This window comes from Setaria italica, chromosome III (genome assembly GCF_000263155.2).
Source record: "Setaria italica strain Yugu1 chromosome III, Setaria_italica_v2.0, whole genome shotgun sequence".
NCBI classification, from domain to species: domain Eukaryota; kingdom Viridiplantae; phylum Streptophyta; class Magnoliopsida; order Poales; family Poaceae; genus Setaria; species Setaria italica.
Genome location: NC_028452.1, coordinates 6123516 through 6139894, shown reverse-complemented (window position 1 = coordinate 6139894; position 16379 = coordinate 6123516). Strand labels below are relative to the sequence as shown.

General features: G+C 44.1%; 3 protein-coding genes across 4 annotated transcripts; 1 reads left to right on the top strand and 2 right to left on the bottom strand.

Annotated features, from left to right (window-relative positions):
* Positions 1 to 1039: 1039 nt before the first annotated feature.
* On the bottom strand, positions 1040 to 2033 carry LOC101762803 (probable calcium-binding protein CML28). The gene has a single exon (XM_004960696.3). It carries the CDS (start codon positions 1684 to 1686, stop codon positions 1177 to 1179), a length of 510 nt encoding a protein of 169 aa, XP_004960753.1. The 5' UTR covers positions 1687 to 2033; the 3' UTR covers positions 1040 to 1176.
* Positions 2034 to 2366: 333 nt separating this feature from the next.
* LOC101762404 (NLR family CARD domain-containing protein 3) lies at positions 2367 to 7833 on the bottom strand. 2 transcript variants are annotated; one of them, XM_004960695.2, is made up of 15 exons: positions 7203 to 7833; positions 6943 to 7017; positions 6692 to 6820; positions 6526 to 6599; positions 6125 to 6218; positions 5821 to 5863; positions 5476 to 5538; positions 4813 to 5042; positions 4431 to 4551; positions 4259 to 4359; positions 4032 to 4145; positions 3658 to 3828; positions 3451 to 3594; positions 3239 to 3384; positions 2367 to 3115 (listed from the first exon to the last, which is right to left on the bottom strand). In XM_004960695.2, the coding sequence occupies exons 1-15, from the start codon at positions 7517 to 7519 to the stop codon at positions 2967 to 2969; spliced, it is 1971 nt and encodes a 656-aa protein (XP_004960752.1). In that variant the 5' UTR covers positions 7520 to 7833; the 3' UTR covers positions 2367 to 2966. The 2 variants fall into 2 exon arrangements, with proteins under 2 accessions (XP_004960752.1, XP_022681266.1); XM_022825531.1 differs by having other exon boundaries at positions 6943 to 7101; positions 7203 to 7344.
* A 2703-nt stretch (positions 7834 to 10536) lies between these two features.
* On the top strand, positions 10537 to 13691 carry LOC101761711 (calcium-dependent protein kinase 29). The gene is made up of 8 exons (XM_004960694.3): positions 10537 to 11279; positions 11778 to 11901; positions 11998 to 12141; positions 12240 to 12392; positions 12483 to 12598; positions 12682 to 12849; positions 13024 to 13245; positions 13347 to 13691. The coding sequence occupies exons 1-8, from the start codon at positions 10698 to 10700 to the stop codon at positions 13542 to 13544; spliced, it is 1707 nt and encodes a 568-aa protein (XP_004960751.1). The 5' UTR covers positions 10537 to 10697; the 3' UTR covers positions 13545 to 13691.
* The last annotated feature ends 2688 nt before the right edge of the window (positions 13692 to 16379 follow it).

Here is a 16379-nt window from a genome sequence, read left to right as displayed (position 1 = left end):
AAAGAAGGGAAAACAGCATTGGATTGCGTGGCAAAGCAAGATGTAGCAGCTTGTTCGAGGCCGTCACAAAACAGAGTTAAATCTGCGCGGCACGGAGAACTGCAGGGTCGAGTTCGTTGTCGCCAACCTTCAATGCAAAGATCGCCACTTTTCTGGCCCCTTTGCTCTGCAAATTGGCTTCCTTGTGCCGAATCTTTCAATCCAAAACTGATCCAAATCAACAAATCCAAAACAAAACCACCGAGAAAGCCAAAAAGACTAACGCATCTTCCACCTCAAATCACTCGCGGAAAACAGCGCAAACAAACCAGAGCAAAACCTGAATTGAATCTAGCAGAGGAAAAGGGCAAGCAACGAGACGAGAAGAAAAACCACAGCTGCTCGAGGGGAACAGACGGAGACGAACGGAAGCATTGGATGGCGGCGCAGCTGAGAGGGCTGGGAGGGTAATGGGCGGTGCCTCGTATTTATAGGGGTTTAGCCGGCCGGATGCGGCAGCGGCAAAACCCTAGCCCTTGTCGCATCGATGGACACCGGGCCTTGCCTAAAAACCAGGTCGGCCGTCTGCGCGGGTTGGGCCTCCATGGGCTTTGCTGCAGGACGGAGGAAGGAAACGGCGCCATTTTGGGAGGGAAATGAAACCATCTTTTCTTCTTCTGCTTGGAATTTCATTATTTTGTTCTTTTGAAACACAGTTGCAAAATGGGATAGAGTCTAGTTTTTTCCGTTTCATTTCTTTGATTTTCACGTATAGCTTCCGTTGCAGATCACGAAGAGCTGTACGGTGGGAAATGTTGATATCACAAGCCACGTGATCTGAATAAAATTGAATTTGATTTTCGTACCGTACCAATACAAAAAAAAAAGGGATCCATAACTAAACCGAGAGGAAAGATTGGAGGCAAATTCACAACCTATGAGCCAATTAATTTGCAAACAAACATTTCACAGGTACCGCCGCACAGATGACTTCGTTAATTTCTACACACAGATAAATTAAACAATACTTTTATCCAAGAAAAATATTCCAACCAAAAAACAAAAAGAATTACAGAAACATCGATGAATTAGCCAAATATAAAAAGAATTAATTCACACGTGCAATCAGATTTTGCCACATTACCACGTCGAAGCTGTTAATCGAATATCTACAATGCCAGGAAGACCATCCTCCGATCACCTACCTAGCGCGGCGAACCCTCCGCCGCGCATCATCTGCTTGAACTCCGTGAAGTCGACGCGGCCGTCGCCGTCGCCGTCGACCTTGCTGATCATCTTGCGGCAGTCCTCGGCCGTGCGGCCCTGCTTGAGGCCGAGGCTGGCCAGCACGGAGCGCAGCTCGTCGACGGTGATGTAGCCGTCGCCGTTCTGGTCGAAGACGTTGAACGCCTCCCGCATGTCCTCCTCCTCGTCGCGCTTGGCGCCGTCGGCGCCCTGGCCCTCGCCGACGATGGAGCGGTAGAGCATGCCGAACTCCTCGACGTCCACGCAGCCGTCGCCGTTGGCGTCGATCTTGCCCATGGTGGCGTCGAGCTCGTCGTCGGGGATGTAGATGCCGAGGTTCCGGAGCGACTCGCCCAGCTCCTTCTTGGTGATCTGCCCGTCGCCGTTCTTGTCGAACATCTGGAACACCCTCCTCAGCTCCGACGAGTCCATGCTGCTGCTCGAGGCCCTCTCCTCTTGCATGTATGCGCCACGGTATCGATCAGCTTGCTAGCTGGACTCGATTGGTTTCTTGAATCTTGATACGTGTGGCGCAACTCCCGGAAATAAAATGGTTTTGTTCACCGGAGACGAACGGCAAATGGTTTTGTTCACCGGGGAAGAAAATATTGTGTGGTGCGGAGGAAATTGTGGTGCCTATCTTTGTCATTGCATTGAACTGCTTGGTAATTGCCATTTTTGTATGTTTCTTTAGTGGCTGTGTAGAGGTTATTTAATTTCTCGTTGTGCAGAATGCCAGATGTGAGAAGAAAACTGAATCGTTAGGACAGTAGAGGACACCATCATTGCATTTTCCTCATCATCTGCCCTGGATTAGAAAAATCACCTACTCCCTGCAGATTTAAAATAAATTGTGTTTAAAACATCGGCATTGCTCCATAAGGTGAATTTTTTTACTAGCAATTCCTGTGAAAATGTAACATTTCAAATAAACATAATTAAGTATTACAAATGTATTTTGAATGATGAATTTAGCAACATCTATTTTACAGTAAATGTACAATTATTGATGTATTAATGGTTAAAGTTAAAAAAAAGTTCAATTGGCAAGAATGAGACATGTATTTTGGATCAGCAGGTGTAATCATCAAAGACTAACAATGGAACCACAAAACAAAGACAATCATTCAACACAAACTACAGGCATAAGGTGAGTAGTGTAATTTCATTATTTGATAATTAATCTAGCTTGTTGCCGTATGAAGTATGAACACATACACAAGTCATCAACCTATTCAACATACTATGGAACGCAAACCAATTCAAAGCCCGAGCGCCATGATCATCTCGAAAAATTAACTTGTTTCCATTAGGCTACCTTAGTTCCATTCATCTTCTCCTAGTTTCCAACACATCTTCATTATAAATATCAAACTATAAGGCTCCATGGATAAGCACCTTGCCTTACAGTTACAGACCACTGTCCAAACTCCAGAGCTTGTACACATGCATCCAAAATCTCGGTTCTCACAGTTCTCCTTTTGCAGTAAATGACCTTAAAACTTCAAAGGCATTACCCTTTGCCTGATGTATTATCATGCATGTAGTTGCAGTATTAAAAATGGTCACCTCGAAATCCAGGTCGAACAGATCATTCCTATCCAATGCCAAGGAAATAAACCAGCCTGATCCAACAATCACAACCATATACAATCTATGCCAGATGACAAAACAAATACAGCAGCAACAGCATGGCTCTGGAGAGACAAAACAAGCACTAAGCAGTTACCAATATATACTAGTCATGGGTCATCATCGTATGGAGCACAAGTGCTCAAGTTTGATGGGACAACCAGAATCGGCTTTCCATGCTTCTTGAATTCAAGGAATGCAGGAAAACTAGTGCTTGACAAATGAAAGTTGCCAGTCAGATCCACTCGCTCCAAATTACCTAAAATGAAGGGAAGACCAGTTAGTTATCAATCAATCTTTATTGTCGGGTGCTTATACGAATTTTCCTTGTAGTTAGAAACCAAGGAGAATTTAGTAAATATTTATTTTATTATTATATTACATGTCCTCTGCTTCAAGGTGTTACAAATGACCTCCAATGATTCAGGCGGTAAAATGTTGGCTGCTGCATTGACTGAGACGAGGTTTGGCGTTTGCAATATTAATTTAGAAACAAAGTATGCTGCTCTGATCCCACCACGATTCTTACTGCAATATATAAACGAAGCCAGTCAGGAAGTTGATAATATATTGATTGGCAGTGTTTGTTTCTACCTGATGTTGATATGCGAAAGAGCTACTTCCATTGGTAATGCTTCCTCGAGAATTTGGAAACCTAATGCTCCCAAGTCAATATCTTCAATATTTAGATCCCTTACATGTGAACCCAAGAATTTGGCCAATACGGCTGCCACAGAACTGCAAGTGCATTTCAATAAGTGAAAACAATAGGACAATGCATGAAAATCAGATACTACTCACCTCCCTAAAGGATTGTCCGCTATAGATAGCACATCAAGTGGTTGCTTAACATATGTGAGGCACTCCAGAAGTTCACTGACACCAATACTGGACAAGTCACAATTCTCCACTCTTAATTTCAAAAGTGGATTTTCCTTTTGAATAGCCCATGAAATAAAAGGGACCAACGATCTGCGATTTTATATGCAGCTATTCAATGCTTCAGTAACTCAACAAGAAACAGTTTAAATGAGGCAACAATTTATCACAAATATTCAGAAATACTGTGCTTTGTCTATGATATCTAGAGGAAACTGAAGAGACACATGAAAACATCATTCTACTTTCTGTATTGATTACTATGGAGATGGGCATTCAGTTATGTCAGCCAGTACCTGATACCTTCATCCATGATTGGATTGCCACTTATATCCAAATCTCTTAAGTTAGGCATTTGTATTAGAATTTTGTGAAGATCTACAACATCATCCTGTTGCAAATTATTTCCCCTGGAATGATAAGAATCAAGAAATGAGAAACACACTTAGGCCATCAGAAATTCTGAAAACAACTAGTAACAGAAGTTTTGTGAACAACTACGTCGGTAAGGACAAAGTAATACCTCAGGTTAACAACGGACAGGGAGTTCAAAGAATTATTTGATTTCAGTGCCAATGAGGAGCTTGTAGAACTTCTGTTCAGTTTCGAAAGCCAGCCTGCAATCTACAAGAAACTAATTTAACGGGTAGAAAAGATGTAAAAGGATCAAAGAAAAGGTTTTCCTGTCAACCCACATTGTTTTCTGATATCTCGAGAGTTTGTAAACCACATGACGACTCAAGGAGAGTGTGAATAATCATTTGAGCAAATGATGACTGCATCTTAGTATCATGGAGCGACAGCAAGTGCAACGACCTGAACAATCGTAAGAATTTAACAGTGTTCAAATGTTTCACATAGCGATGAACTGCATTAAGTATCAATACAACAGTGCATAAAAGTTAAAGTAGCAACTACTAGCTCAGAAACACATAAGTGGTCAACGCCCCCATGATTAATACTAATGGAATGCTGTTGAAGAACAATAAAGAAACTAAAAATATGGTTCGATTTTGTCAGTCCCTAATAAATCAATTAAAAAAAATCAGTTAAGAATATAAATGGCATGCAGCTTACTTCCCAGATGACAGAAACTTTAACAGACCAGCTGAGATGGTCAGAGGCTTGGTTTCACAGATACGCGATGATTTAATACTAAATTGTTTGATTCCATGGCTTTGAGATCCCTCTTGCAAAACAGCCTTGCATATTTTATCCATGACAGCAGGATAAAGCTGGCAGTGGATGAATTCAAGAGATAGCAGTGTCTCCGCATGGCAGCTCAGAAGCAGACATACACTGCTAACCTGTCAATGAAAATTCAGAAGAAACTTAAGCCACTGGAGCCACTAATTCCATACTATCATATCACTAAAAAGAACCATAAAACAGATGGACAATTAGACACCATATAGAAAATGATAGTACCAACACAATTTAATGATGAACAATATCTACAGCTTGTTTTAGCTTTTGATATACTTCCTATTTGAAATGCTTATTCACCTAGCCTTAATAGTATCATGAATTGCGACAGCACATGTAAAATAAACTGGAGAATTATTCTGTCTTTCCTAGGGTTGAAGAGAACTATTGTGCACATGCCAAAATAAAATAGCGAGCATTCTTTATCCTTTCGGCGGATTTCAGAGAATGGTTATGAATTTATGATGCTCCCCATTGTTGTTCCAGATGCTACGTTATGCAACGGCAAATGTAATATCACAGGCATAAGATTACCTCAGGCTCTGATATAATTCTTATGAACATTAATCTTTCCAGCTTGCAATGTTGAAGCAAGTCCTGAGAGAGAAAGCATTCCCAGCAGTCAAAGCACAATCATCTGAACATCATAAAAAGGATTCACCATATTTCAAAAGATATGCAATGATCTGGATGACAAATGTATTCATAAAGATAGTTGCATTGATGATGTAGATGCCCCCATTTGACAAAACAACATGGATGCATACACAAGAGCAGAACCGAAACAACAAACTCACAACATCAGCTATATAAAAGAAAAGAGAGTGGACAGTCAAGGAGCTCTAAGCTACTATACAGCAACAGCAATTAAACCCTTACATAAGTTTCTGCAGTGCAAAGAACACCTTGCAGTCTCAAGCACCTGAAAATAAGGAGCAAAGTTGATATAAAGAACTGCAAATGACTAACAAATGACAAAAACAGCAGGTCCAATTAGATCCATTGTTACATCGACACTGTAGGACATATAACATTGCATGTCCAAATAATTATAGATACTAAGTCCTCAATCATGTATGTTAATGAATTGAACATTCATTATCGGCGAGTGCTGCAGAAACTGATAAAAAATGTTGAGCTAAAAAAGAAATGAATATGAACAACAATTGTCATATGCTGGCACCTTGTGTAGCAACCAAATCTGCTTAAATGATTTGTTAATCTTGAATGCTGTCGAGGGATGTCCTCACTGCGGTAGATGAAATTCATGATTTTAGCTGCTCAATCATGAACAAAACATAGAAATGTCATTGCAGCAGTACATGGGCAATCAAAGTTTTAGGTAAAAAATATTTTCAAGTAGTTAATGTCAGTTCTGCTAATCTAAAAAAACAAAAAACAGCAAAAGTCACTTTAACAGGAAATAGGTATCACGCTGTTAGATAAAGATATTTTCATATAGTGGAGGTTTGTTTCTATAACTAAGCTACACAGCAGATAACAATTAATCAGTTAACCAAGCAACATAACAAACAAATGACAATATGGTAGATATATCATGAAGGAATTATTCTGAATACTGACCTGATATACTCGACTCACTAATACCCCCACAAAAAGAAGGAAGAAAGGCACTCTCTGCAGCTTCATCCAGGCACCTGCCAAGAGTAACAAAACAAAACTTCATATGTGATGAAGGTGTTAAATCATTTCATTCATAAAACCCATTCACAGATCATCGAGTGCGTACTCTTGTAAATGTTTTTCCCAGTACTGTTGCTGCCAATCCACAATGGCCACACTATCATGCCCAGCATTAACACCAAGGGGCCATCGAAGTTTGAACAACGATTGCCAAGCTGTGTTGAAATCTTCGCACCTGAAATCACCATCAGATGAGAAATGTCAGGTATTGGAAGCAAAACACTGATGATCCTTGTCTCCAGTCCAATATGGAAAGTATCGACAAAATGCAATTTTTGCATAAATGTGTGTAAAAACCTTGAACGTTTTATCCCACGTCTGTCACCATTTTGCCCTCCAAGTCCAGCAGTTGTATTAGCAGAAGAGCAGCATCTGGCATTGGGAATAATAAGCATAATGATTATCTCTTCCTTCATAAAGATGCACGGTTTTCGTCAGAGAAAACACCAGATGACACTGCAGATGTAGAAAGGGGATAAGAAAAGAATCGGGAACAGGAACGAGGCGTTCTCGTTGCTGTGTACTAATTGGGAGAGAAGGGAAGAGGCGTAGGGTACCCGGCATGGGCGGCGTGATGGAGCGACTCGAGAGCGGCGGGAGGGAGCCGGGACGCCAGCCGGTGCAGAAGCTCCCAGGGAAGCGCCTCCGCGACCTGCTCCGGCCCCATGTGCTCGTCGTACGCCTCCTCTCCGACTTCTTCTGCGAACTCGCCGGGACCGCCGCCGCTGCAGCAGCCTCCTGCCCATCCATTTCGGTCCGCGCCTACGCCCGCGCTGTCGCGGGTGAGATGGGCGGCGACCGCGTCCAGGCACAGCGACAGCAAGCTTGGTGCCGGAGCCTCCGCCGCCGCCGCCAAATCCGCGAGCTCCGCCATGTCCGTCCGCTACGCCCTTCCGACTTCCCGCGAACCACTCCTGTGCGGCTGTCCCTTCTCCGGCCTCCGCCGCCGCCGTCCCGTCGGGTGTGGGCTTGGTGGGCCTTGTTTATGAGATGGGGCCTGGTGGACCTAGCTAATAGACAGGCCGAAAGCTAGCTATATTTGGTGGTTGAGTTGGCCCAAGGCCGACCGGAAATCCTATGCACTTCCTGAAGGTGGGAAGAGTCTTCAATTGGAGATTGGTGCATGCGTGCAGGGCCGTCCGATCAAGCTTCTTCTCCGCGCGACAGCTCCCGTTCCCGACAGCTTGAGTGCACGCCGGCCGCCGCCGCTGTTAGGGTTTGGGTTTCGGGGGTGGGATTCTCTGGTAGCCGGCGGCTTAGAAGGAGGACCGGGGTGGCCTGTTGGCCCGGCGGGCCGCCGGTCGGGGCAGTGGGAGACAACCGGAAGGGCGGTGTCGGCGGCGGGGGTGATGAGCTTCGTCGAGGTTCGGACGGGGTGGTCAGAGCTGGGCGGCGCGGCGAGGCGGCGGGGACGCCGCCGGCCGCAGGTGGCGGAGGGCAACAGCGGGGGCGTCAGGTGTGTTCCAGTTCGCGTGGTGGGGGTGGCGGATTCGGTTCCCGCCGCCGAAGACGAAGGGTTGTCCGGCGGGGCGGGGGAGCAGCAGAGATGGAGAAGATGACCGGAGTTCGGCGGCGTTGGCGGCAGCGGCGGCGCAGACGGGGGCCAGCAGGAAGAAGAGGAGTGGCCAAGTGGGCCGTTACTGGGCCGTGCAACGTCTAATTTCCCATCGTCCGTGTGATGCATAGGGATCCCCAAGGCCGACTGCGAATTTTTTTAATTTTTATATTTTTTATTTTAGCATTTTGCAAAAATATATAGTCAAACAAAAAAAATTGCAAATCTAGACTATACCGCCGTTTGAAACGGCTATAGTCAGATGAAACGGCGGAACATCCTTACCGCCGTTTCAACCGGCGGAATCTCCCACCACTCGGTACTATATTTTCAAAAAATCATAACTAATTCATATCAACTTGGATGGAGATAAACTTTATATAAAAATTATAGATCTCAACGAGATCTACAACTTTGTAGTTGAAACTTTTTTCATTTGATGTCATATTGATGATCAAATAATTGACACAAGTTTTAGATCTAAAATTGGAATTTTAGATCTGAAACTGGGCAGCACACTTTCAAAAAATGATAAATAATTCATATGAACTCAGATAGAGATAAGTTTTATATGAAAATTGTATCCCTCAATGAGATACAACTTTGTAGTTCAAACCGTTTTCATTTGGAGCCATTTAATTGCTCAAATAATCAACACCAATATAGTTCTGAAACTTGTGTCAATTATTTGAACACCAATATGATATTAAATGAAAAAAGTTTCAACTATAAAGTTGTAAATCTCGTCGAGATCTACAATTTTCATATAATGTTTATCTCCATCCGAGTTGATATGAATTAGTTATGATTTTTTGAAAGTGTAGTACCAAGTGGTGGGTGATTTCGCCGGTTGAAACGGCAGTAAGGATGCTACAGTACCCTTCCATCGTTTCATCTGGCTATAGCCGTTTCAAATGGCGGTATAGACCTAGATTTACAATTTTTTTTATTTGACTATATATTTTTGCAAAATGCTAAAATAAAAAATAAAAAAAATTCGCCGACTGCTAGCACCCCTTTTGTGTAAACCTTCCTCTAAAAAGAAAAATTGTACCCTATAAACCCATATCCATGAAGGTCAGCGCGGTTGGAAATCATGATGAAATGCAAATACTGTTGAGTGCAGGGATCTTCGTGCATTATTGATGCCTCCAAAGAAATTTCTTTACACATTAACAATCACTATATGCTAGTCGTCTTCTCATGCATTTGCGCTAGGTAATTTGTAGATTTCCTTTTGACAATGCACTAGATAATTTGTAGAATTTCCTGTTGACATTCTATATGCTCCAATGCTACTACGATTACTTCAGTAATATACAGAGGTAGAATTTTGTTGCGGGTTTCCATTGACGATCTGCAGCTGGGTTTCCATGTTTGTGCTGGACAGCTGGAGGGCCCATTCAATCATTCACCCGTCCCATAGGTCCACAGAGAGAGAGAGAGAAACTATCTGGAGGGTGGGTTTGCACTTGATTGTTTCGGAAGTGCCCTGTGGGCTGTGGCCCTGTCCACCACGTCTCTGCAGCAAGCCCAATTCGGCCCAATAGGGCAAAGGAGAGCAGGCGGCCTAACCCGCAAAGAAAGAGCAATCGCAGCTGGCCCAAAGCAGTGGAGAGCAGCAGCAGGCCTAAATTTTAAGTCCATTCTAGGTCCAAAGATAGAACAAAGAACATAACATAAACGTACAATATTGCAAAAAAAAAAACATAAACGTACAATATGCACATTCTAGGTCCACCTGCCACACCTAATTTTTTTTTTTGAAAAGGAGACCACACCTAAATTTTAGGCCTTTAGATTCCCATGCAACAATATCATGATAATCCATTCTTGCCCCGCGGCCAGCCTTGACATCTCATTCTTCTCATACCTAGAAAGCATTTTCATAGGTCACATCACCCATATGCCATTCTATTTCCTTGTCTTTAACACATTTTACTGCACGTTTTCATCGCCGCTATGTTACAGCTTTCTCCAGAAAGAAACCTAGTAGTGTATTATAATCAATAATAATTATCTAAATACTATGAAGATATTGAAAATTTCTGAGAGACAACAGATCTAAGGAGACAACAATGCAAAAATCACACTACATCTTATACATTAAGGTAAATAAATGCAAATAACTATTGATGCGGTGGACATTAAAATTTTCAGTCGCAGTTTTTTTTTACAAAGAATTGTTGAAGCAATTAAATTTTGAAACGGAGCTAGAATGCGAACGGGACGGGATCACATGGAAGCAATGGAAGAATCCCAAAAATGGCAAAACGGGAACGAAGGATCCGGGGGAAAAGAGAGGCTGCCTCTCTGTCAAAACCATCGACCACGGCAGCGCCATTTCCCTCCATCTCTCTCCTCCGATCCTCTCTTGCCCAAGAGAGAGGGAGAGGAAGAGAGAGATCCACGCCGTCCGTCCAGGGAGAGGAAGGCCGGCGGCCACTGAAACGCGCTACGTCGTCGTCCTCCGGCCGGCCGAGCGTGGGCCGCGCCGATGGGGAACTGTTGCGTGGCCCGACCGTCATGCAAGCCGCGGCGGGGCGGCGGCGGCGACGGCCGCGGTGGCGGCGCCGGTAACCGTGGCGGGCGCTTGGGTGGCGCCAACGTGCGGTCCCACTCGACGCTGTCCTCGATCTCCGACGCCGCGCGCGCCGCGGCGCAGCCATGGACGCCGCTGACCGTGCTGGGGGAGGGCCTGGCGGCGGCGGCCAGCGCCGAGGAGCTGCTCCGGCGGTACCAGCTCGGCGAGGAGCTGGGGCGCGGCGAGTTCGGGCTGACGCGGCGGTGCACGGACACGACCACCGGCGAGGTGCTGGCGTGCAAGTCCATCAGCAAGCGCAAGCTCCGGAGCAGCGTGGACATCGAGGACGTGCGGCGGGAGGTGGCCATCATGCGGTCGCTGCCGGAGCACTCGAGCGTCGTGCGGCTGCGCGAGGCCTTCGAGGACGGCGACGCCGTGCACCTCGTCATGGAGGTCTGCGAGGGCGGCGAGCTCTTCGACCGCATCGTCTCGCGCGGCCACTACACCGAGCGCGCCGCCGCCGCCGTCATCCGAACCATCATGGAGGTCGTCCTGGTACGTGCGGATTTCCTACCTTTGACGCTTGCATGTAGGCATGCGTTCGATGTGTTGGAAACAAATTTGACTAGCATGTGGTCAGATGGTGCATGTAGGAAACAAAACAGGAAAGGTGTCAAATGAGATGAGAAACAAATACTAGTATATATTACTGAACAAACGACACATTTGATCGTTCAAAAGTTTATTCATGGTTCAGAATTTATATTGTAGTTTAGGCAAACATTTAAATGCATGTATAGATGTTCTTGACATAAGCAATGGAATCCTATAAAATTCCTGGATGCATTCTCCACACTATATGCTTAAGAAGTTCTGAATCATGTTGCCATGCATCTTCCAAAATCTGCAAAATTCATGTTTTACACATTTTTGTCATGCAAATTAGAAAGAAATTTCCAAAGATAAATTAAACCAAAAGATATATTGACCTACTGTTTCTCCGAAGGCATGAGATTATCTACGCTTACATGTGGTAACATTACCTCCTTACAGCATTGCCACAAGCACGGCGTCATGCACCGGGACCTCAAGCCTGAGAACTTCCTGTATGCCAACACATCTGAGAACTCCCCTCTAAAGGTTATCGACTTCGGTCTCTCTGTGTGCTTCAAACCAGGTAGGAAGTCCACAGAAACCACAAAGCTTCCAATTATTTTACATTTTAAAAATTCCTTAAAGAATTCTCACATTATTGTGAGCACTTCCTATTCAGGTGACAGGTTCAGCGAGATCGTTGGATCCCCCTACTACATGGCTCCTGAAGTCCTGAAACGGAACTACGGACAAGAAATCGACATATGGAGCGCAGGGGTCATACTCTACATCTTACTATGTGGTGTCCCACCTTTCTGGGCTGGTAAGTTCATAAATATGTCTGAATCGATGTAATAAACACCTAATTATTGTGATCTGGTTCATCAACTCATTGACTTTCTGTACATTGATCCTTTGCAGAGACTGATGAGGGGATTGCACAGGCTATCATCCGGTCGAACATCGACTTTGAGAGAGAGCCATGGCCAAAGGTGTCAGATAATGCAAAAGATCTTGTCAGGAAGATGCTTGATCCGAGCGCCTATTCTCGGTTGACTGCCCAGCAGGTTCTAGGTTAGCTATTCATTCAATATTTTTCTGCTCCAAAAAATTGTTTGTTGGCTGAATCTAATTAACCACCATTTATGATCTACAACAATGAAGAGCATCCTTGGATACAGAATGCCAGTGCAGCTCCCAACATTCCTCTTGGGGAAGCAGTGAGGTCCAGGCTGAAGCAATTTACTGTTATGAACAAGTTCAAGAAGAAGGCCTTGCTTGTAAGCTGTCAATACCATCCCATACCTAAATATTGTATACAAATGTTCTCAAAGTCCAAGCTGAAGTTATTTTTGTTGTTCAGGTGGTGGCAGAGTACCTACCAGCCGAAGAGCTTGAGGCAATCAAGGAGCTATTCCACATGTTGGACACCAACAAGGATGGGCACTTGACAATCGAAGAACTCAGGAAGGGACTGCAAACGATAGGGCACAATGTCCATGACACAGATGTGGATATGCTCATGGAAGCTGTAAGATCCTCTTCAGCTATACATATACTGAACCATCTCATCTTCCACAGTTTCCAATGTGTAGCATTGCTCCATAGATTAAATGATTAATCAACTGCACAAATTTCAGAAAAATAATAACCTGGAAACAAATCTGAATGACTACTGAGATGCTCTTATGTTTACATACTCTAGGCAGACATAGATGGAAATGGGACCCTGGACTGCAAGGAGTTTGTGACAGTTTCCATTCACCTGAAGAAAATCCGTAGTGAGGATCACCTGCCCAAGGTATTCAGCTACTTCGACAAGAACGGGAGTGGATACATCGAGATCGAAGAGTTGAAGGAGGCCCTCTCTCCAAGAGGCGATCAGAAGGCCATCGACGACATCATCCTGGACGTCGACAAAGACAAGGTTAGGCTGTCACCTCACAAGAACTAGCAAACTATTTAACAGATCAACAGTATTAAGCAAATTCATTGCAGTAGTTAACTAACCAGAATGTGTTCCGACAGGACGGGAAGATCAGCTACGAAGAATTTGAGCTGATGATGAAAGCTGGAATGGACTGGAGGAATACATCGCGGCAGTACTCGAGAGCGGTTTACAACACCCTCAGCCGCAAAATGTTCAAGGACGTGTCCCTGAAGCTTGACATCAACAATGGGCCACTTGGTGCCGTGGCGCCGAAAGAACAGCAAGCGGTTGATTGAGTGATGCCTCTGCTGCGAGAGCTGTATCCAGTTTTCCATGTTTGTGTATAGGCCGGTCACCACATTTTGGCATGCAAACGTACCAGCAGGGCTGGACCATCGACCCTGTTTCAGGTGCAGATGTCAAGGAACTCCCTGAATTACATCCTTTCTCTTTCTCAAAAACAAATGAAGGGGAGAGAGAGAGAGAGAGAGAGAGAGAGAGAGAGAGAGAGAGAGAGAGAGAGATGATGACCTTCCCCACATTGATCGCCACTAAAAATTGAACCACTAGGCAGGGCTGTCCGTGTTCTTGATCCTGAGCAGGCAGTTCCTCTAGCTAAACCTCCAGCCAAGAACGATCTCAACTTCAACCACACTGCCCATGAACGGGAATGAAGAAAAGGCTGGGGCATCCAATTGTGAGCAAATGCTCTGAGCTAGAGAGAGGAACCTCCCCGCTGTGGCATTCACACGAACAGGAGGATCATTTCCTACCGTTGCGGAGGTAAGTTCCCATGGGATTATGGGAAGATCACCATCCCTGTGACATCGAATTTTTAAGTTCATATCATGTCGGAACATTTCTTAAGCGCAACCAACCAGCTTGCAGTTTCATTTTTTTTAAACAAAGCAGGAGCGCTGCTAATTCATTTAAGGAAAATGAAGTTCAGATTTACGTAAGGTTCAATATTACAGAAATGGAGTCGATGTCTACTCTTACTCATTTAAAGAAATTAAGATACACTGCCCAGTTCTGGGTTACCACGTGCTCTCTGTCTCATCCTAACGTCCTCTTGAATTATATGGAACACTTGTAAGGGTCGTAGAGTCCTTGCTTGAAAAACTCGTCGGTTTCGTTCGTTCCATATTATTCCATGCTATTAGGATCATGAACGCTGCCATAGATTAGCCTGTTGCGACGATCTTGTCCACCATGTTTCCACTTCCTCATCTTCATTTGCTGGAATGGTGATACCCCCCCCCCCCCCCCCCACGTCCAGTTACTTACTAGCATCCAGACTTCCTTGGAGTAGCCGCACTGCAGGCACAGGTGAGCTGATGTTTCAGGTTCTTGATCACACAATGGACAGTTAATATTGCATTGCTAATTTCTGGCCAATATCTTGTCAGCTGTCAAGATCTTGCTTTGTATTAACAGCCACGTGAAGAGCTTGTGCTTAGCTTCAATATGAGCCTTCCAAATGGTATTGCCTTCAAAAGTACTCTAAATTCCTTTAAATTGTGCCTCATAAGCAGATTTCGATGTGTATGATCCATTGGCAGTCTATCTCCATTTGATTTGGTCTTCATCATCATTGAATTGGACATCCTGCACCAAGTCCCATAGTATTATAAATTCTACCATTTGTTCCAGCATTTGCATCCTCCATAAACCTCTAGTCCAGTTATGATCAGTGAGGTTCTCCCTCACAATTTTGCTTTTCCTCCATGCCAATTTGTAGAGACTTGGAGCTATATCTCTAGGAGCTCTCCCATTAGCTCAGGAACATTGCCAGAACTTGGTCCTATTCCAGCTTGCAGTTTCATGATCTTCCGTAAGCAGCCCATATCCATCGATAGATTGAAGTAAATATATCTTAAAAAATTACTCCTACCTTTCATTGTTTTGCCCATCCTCTCACTTTACTTGCACAGCCGCCCAACTTGTCAAGTAAGCGCGAGTTTCAAAAAGAACTTGCCAAGCTAGGCGTGGTTAGTTACTAGCTTCGTCACAACTTCTCAATTCAATGTTATGCAGCTCTTCTAAGTATATTCCAAAAAAAAAAAGCTCAGCTTCACTATTACGATGGTTACCTCCAAGTTAATTCAAGGAGTAAGAACGCACCAGGAGTTGGAACAAAGTAAGAATGAGCCAGCAACAGTAACAATACTGTATTTGATCCCATCGCCTTTCTTGCCAACTAGTTGCTGGATTAGGTACATGTGCATCAAACCAAACGTGCAGGGATTAGAAGAGCATCAAGTAGTAGATATTATTAGTAACAGAGAGAAAGGACAATGACGGCATGTTAACAAAACAGGCAGGCATTCATTAGAACATGAGTCCATTGTACATGGCATGCGTAGCTGCATAACTTCTCTCTATATATGTATATATGTTCAACTTTAGGTACATTTTCGAAAAGGAAACACCAACATGCGTGGTTAACCACGATCAGATTGGTCTCCTTTTTTTAGACGATGTCCTTTGCACCCTAGTGACGTCTTAAGGCATGCAAGCAAGTGTACTAGGGAACTAAAGTTTATGACACTGCGCTGAACGATCAATCTTATGAGTGATGAGAGCTTCTGTTTCAACATGTACTGAACTGAGCAAAGTAAAAGAAAAAAGTTTGTCTTAGTATAAGTCTAGCTTGATTTGTTCTACTTGTGATCGGAGGGAGTGTACAATGGTTTCTCTGTAAATTATTGCGGGGCTCCTCCTTTGTTGCATCTGTTATTTACCAACAACTAAACCTTCTTGCTAATTAATTCCTTGATTGGGTTCTCTGTTCTGAGCTTTAGAGCAAACTTTGATTCATACCACTTGAACTTTCTCTAGTTTTTAAGGCAGTTCGTTCGCTCTCCTTCTGTCCGAGTCTCTCTGTTAGTCTCGGGGCCTCATCAGCTCTCCATGGTCCTGATTCCTCCACGATGCATCACCGCAATTTGCATTACATGCCCATGCCTCGTACGTGCACAGGCGTATATGCATGCATGCGGCCACCATGAACGGTTCTACTTATATTAGCTATATATACTAGGCAGTCACGTGTGTATAGCTAGTGCACTCTAAATTCTAATCCAAATAAGTAATATCCTGCATATTTTTTAGGTGTAGTCACTTTCATA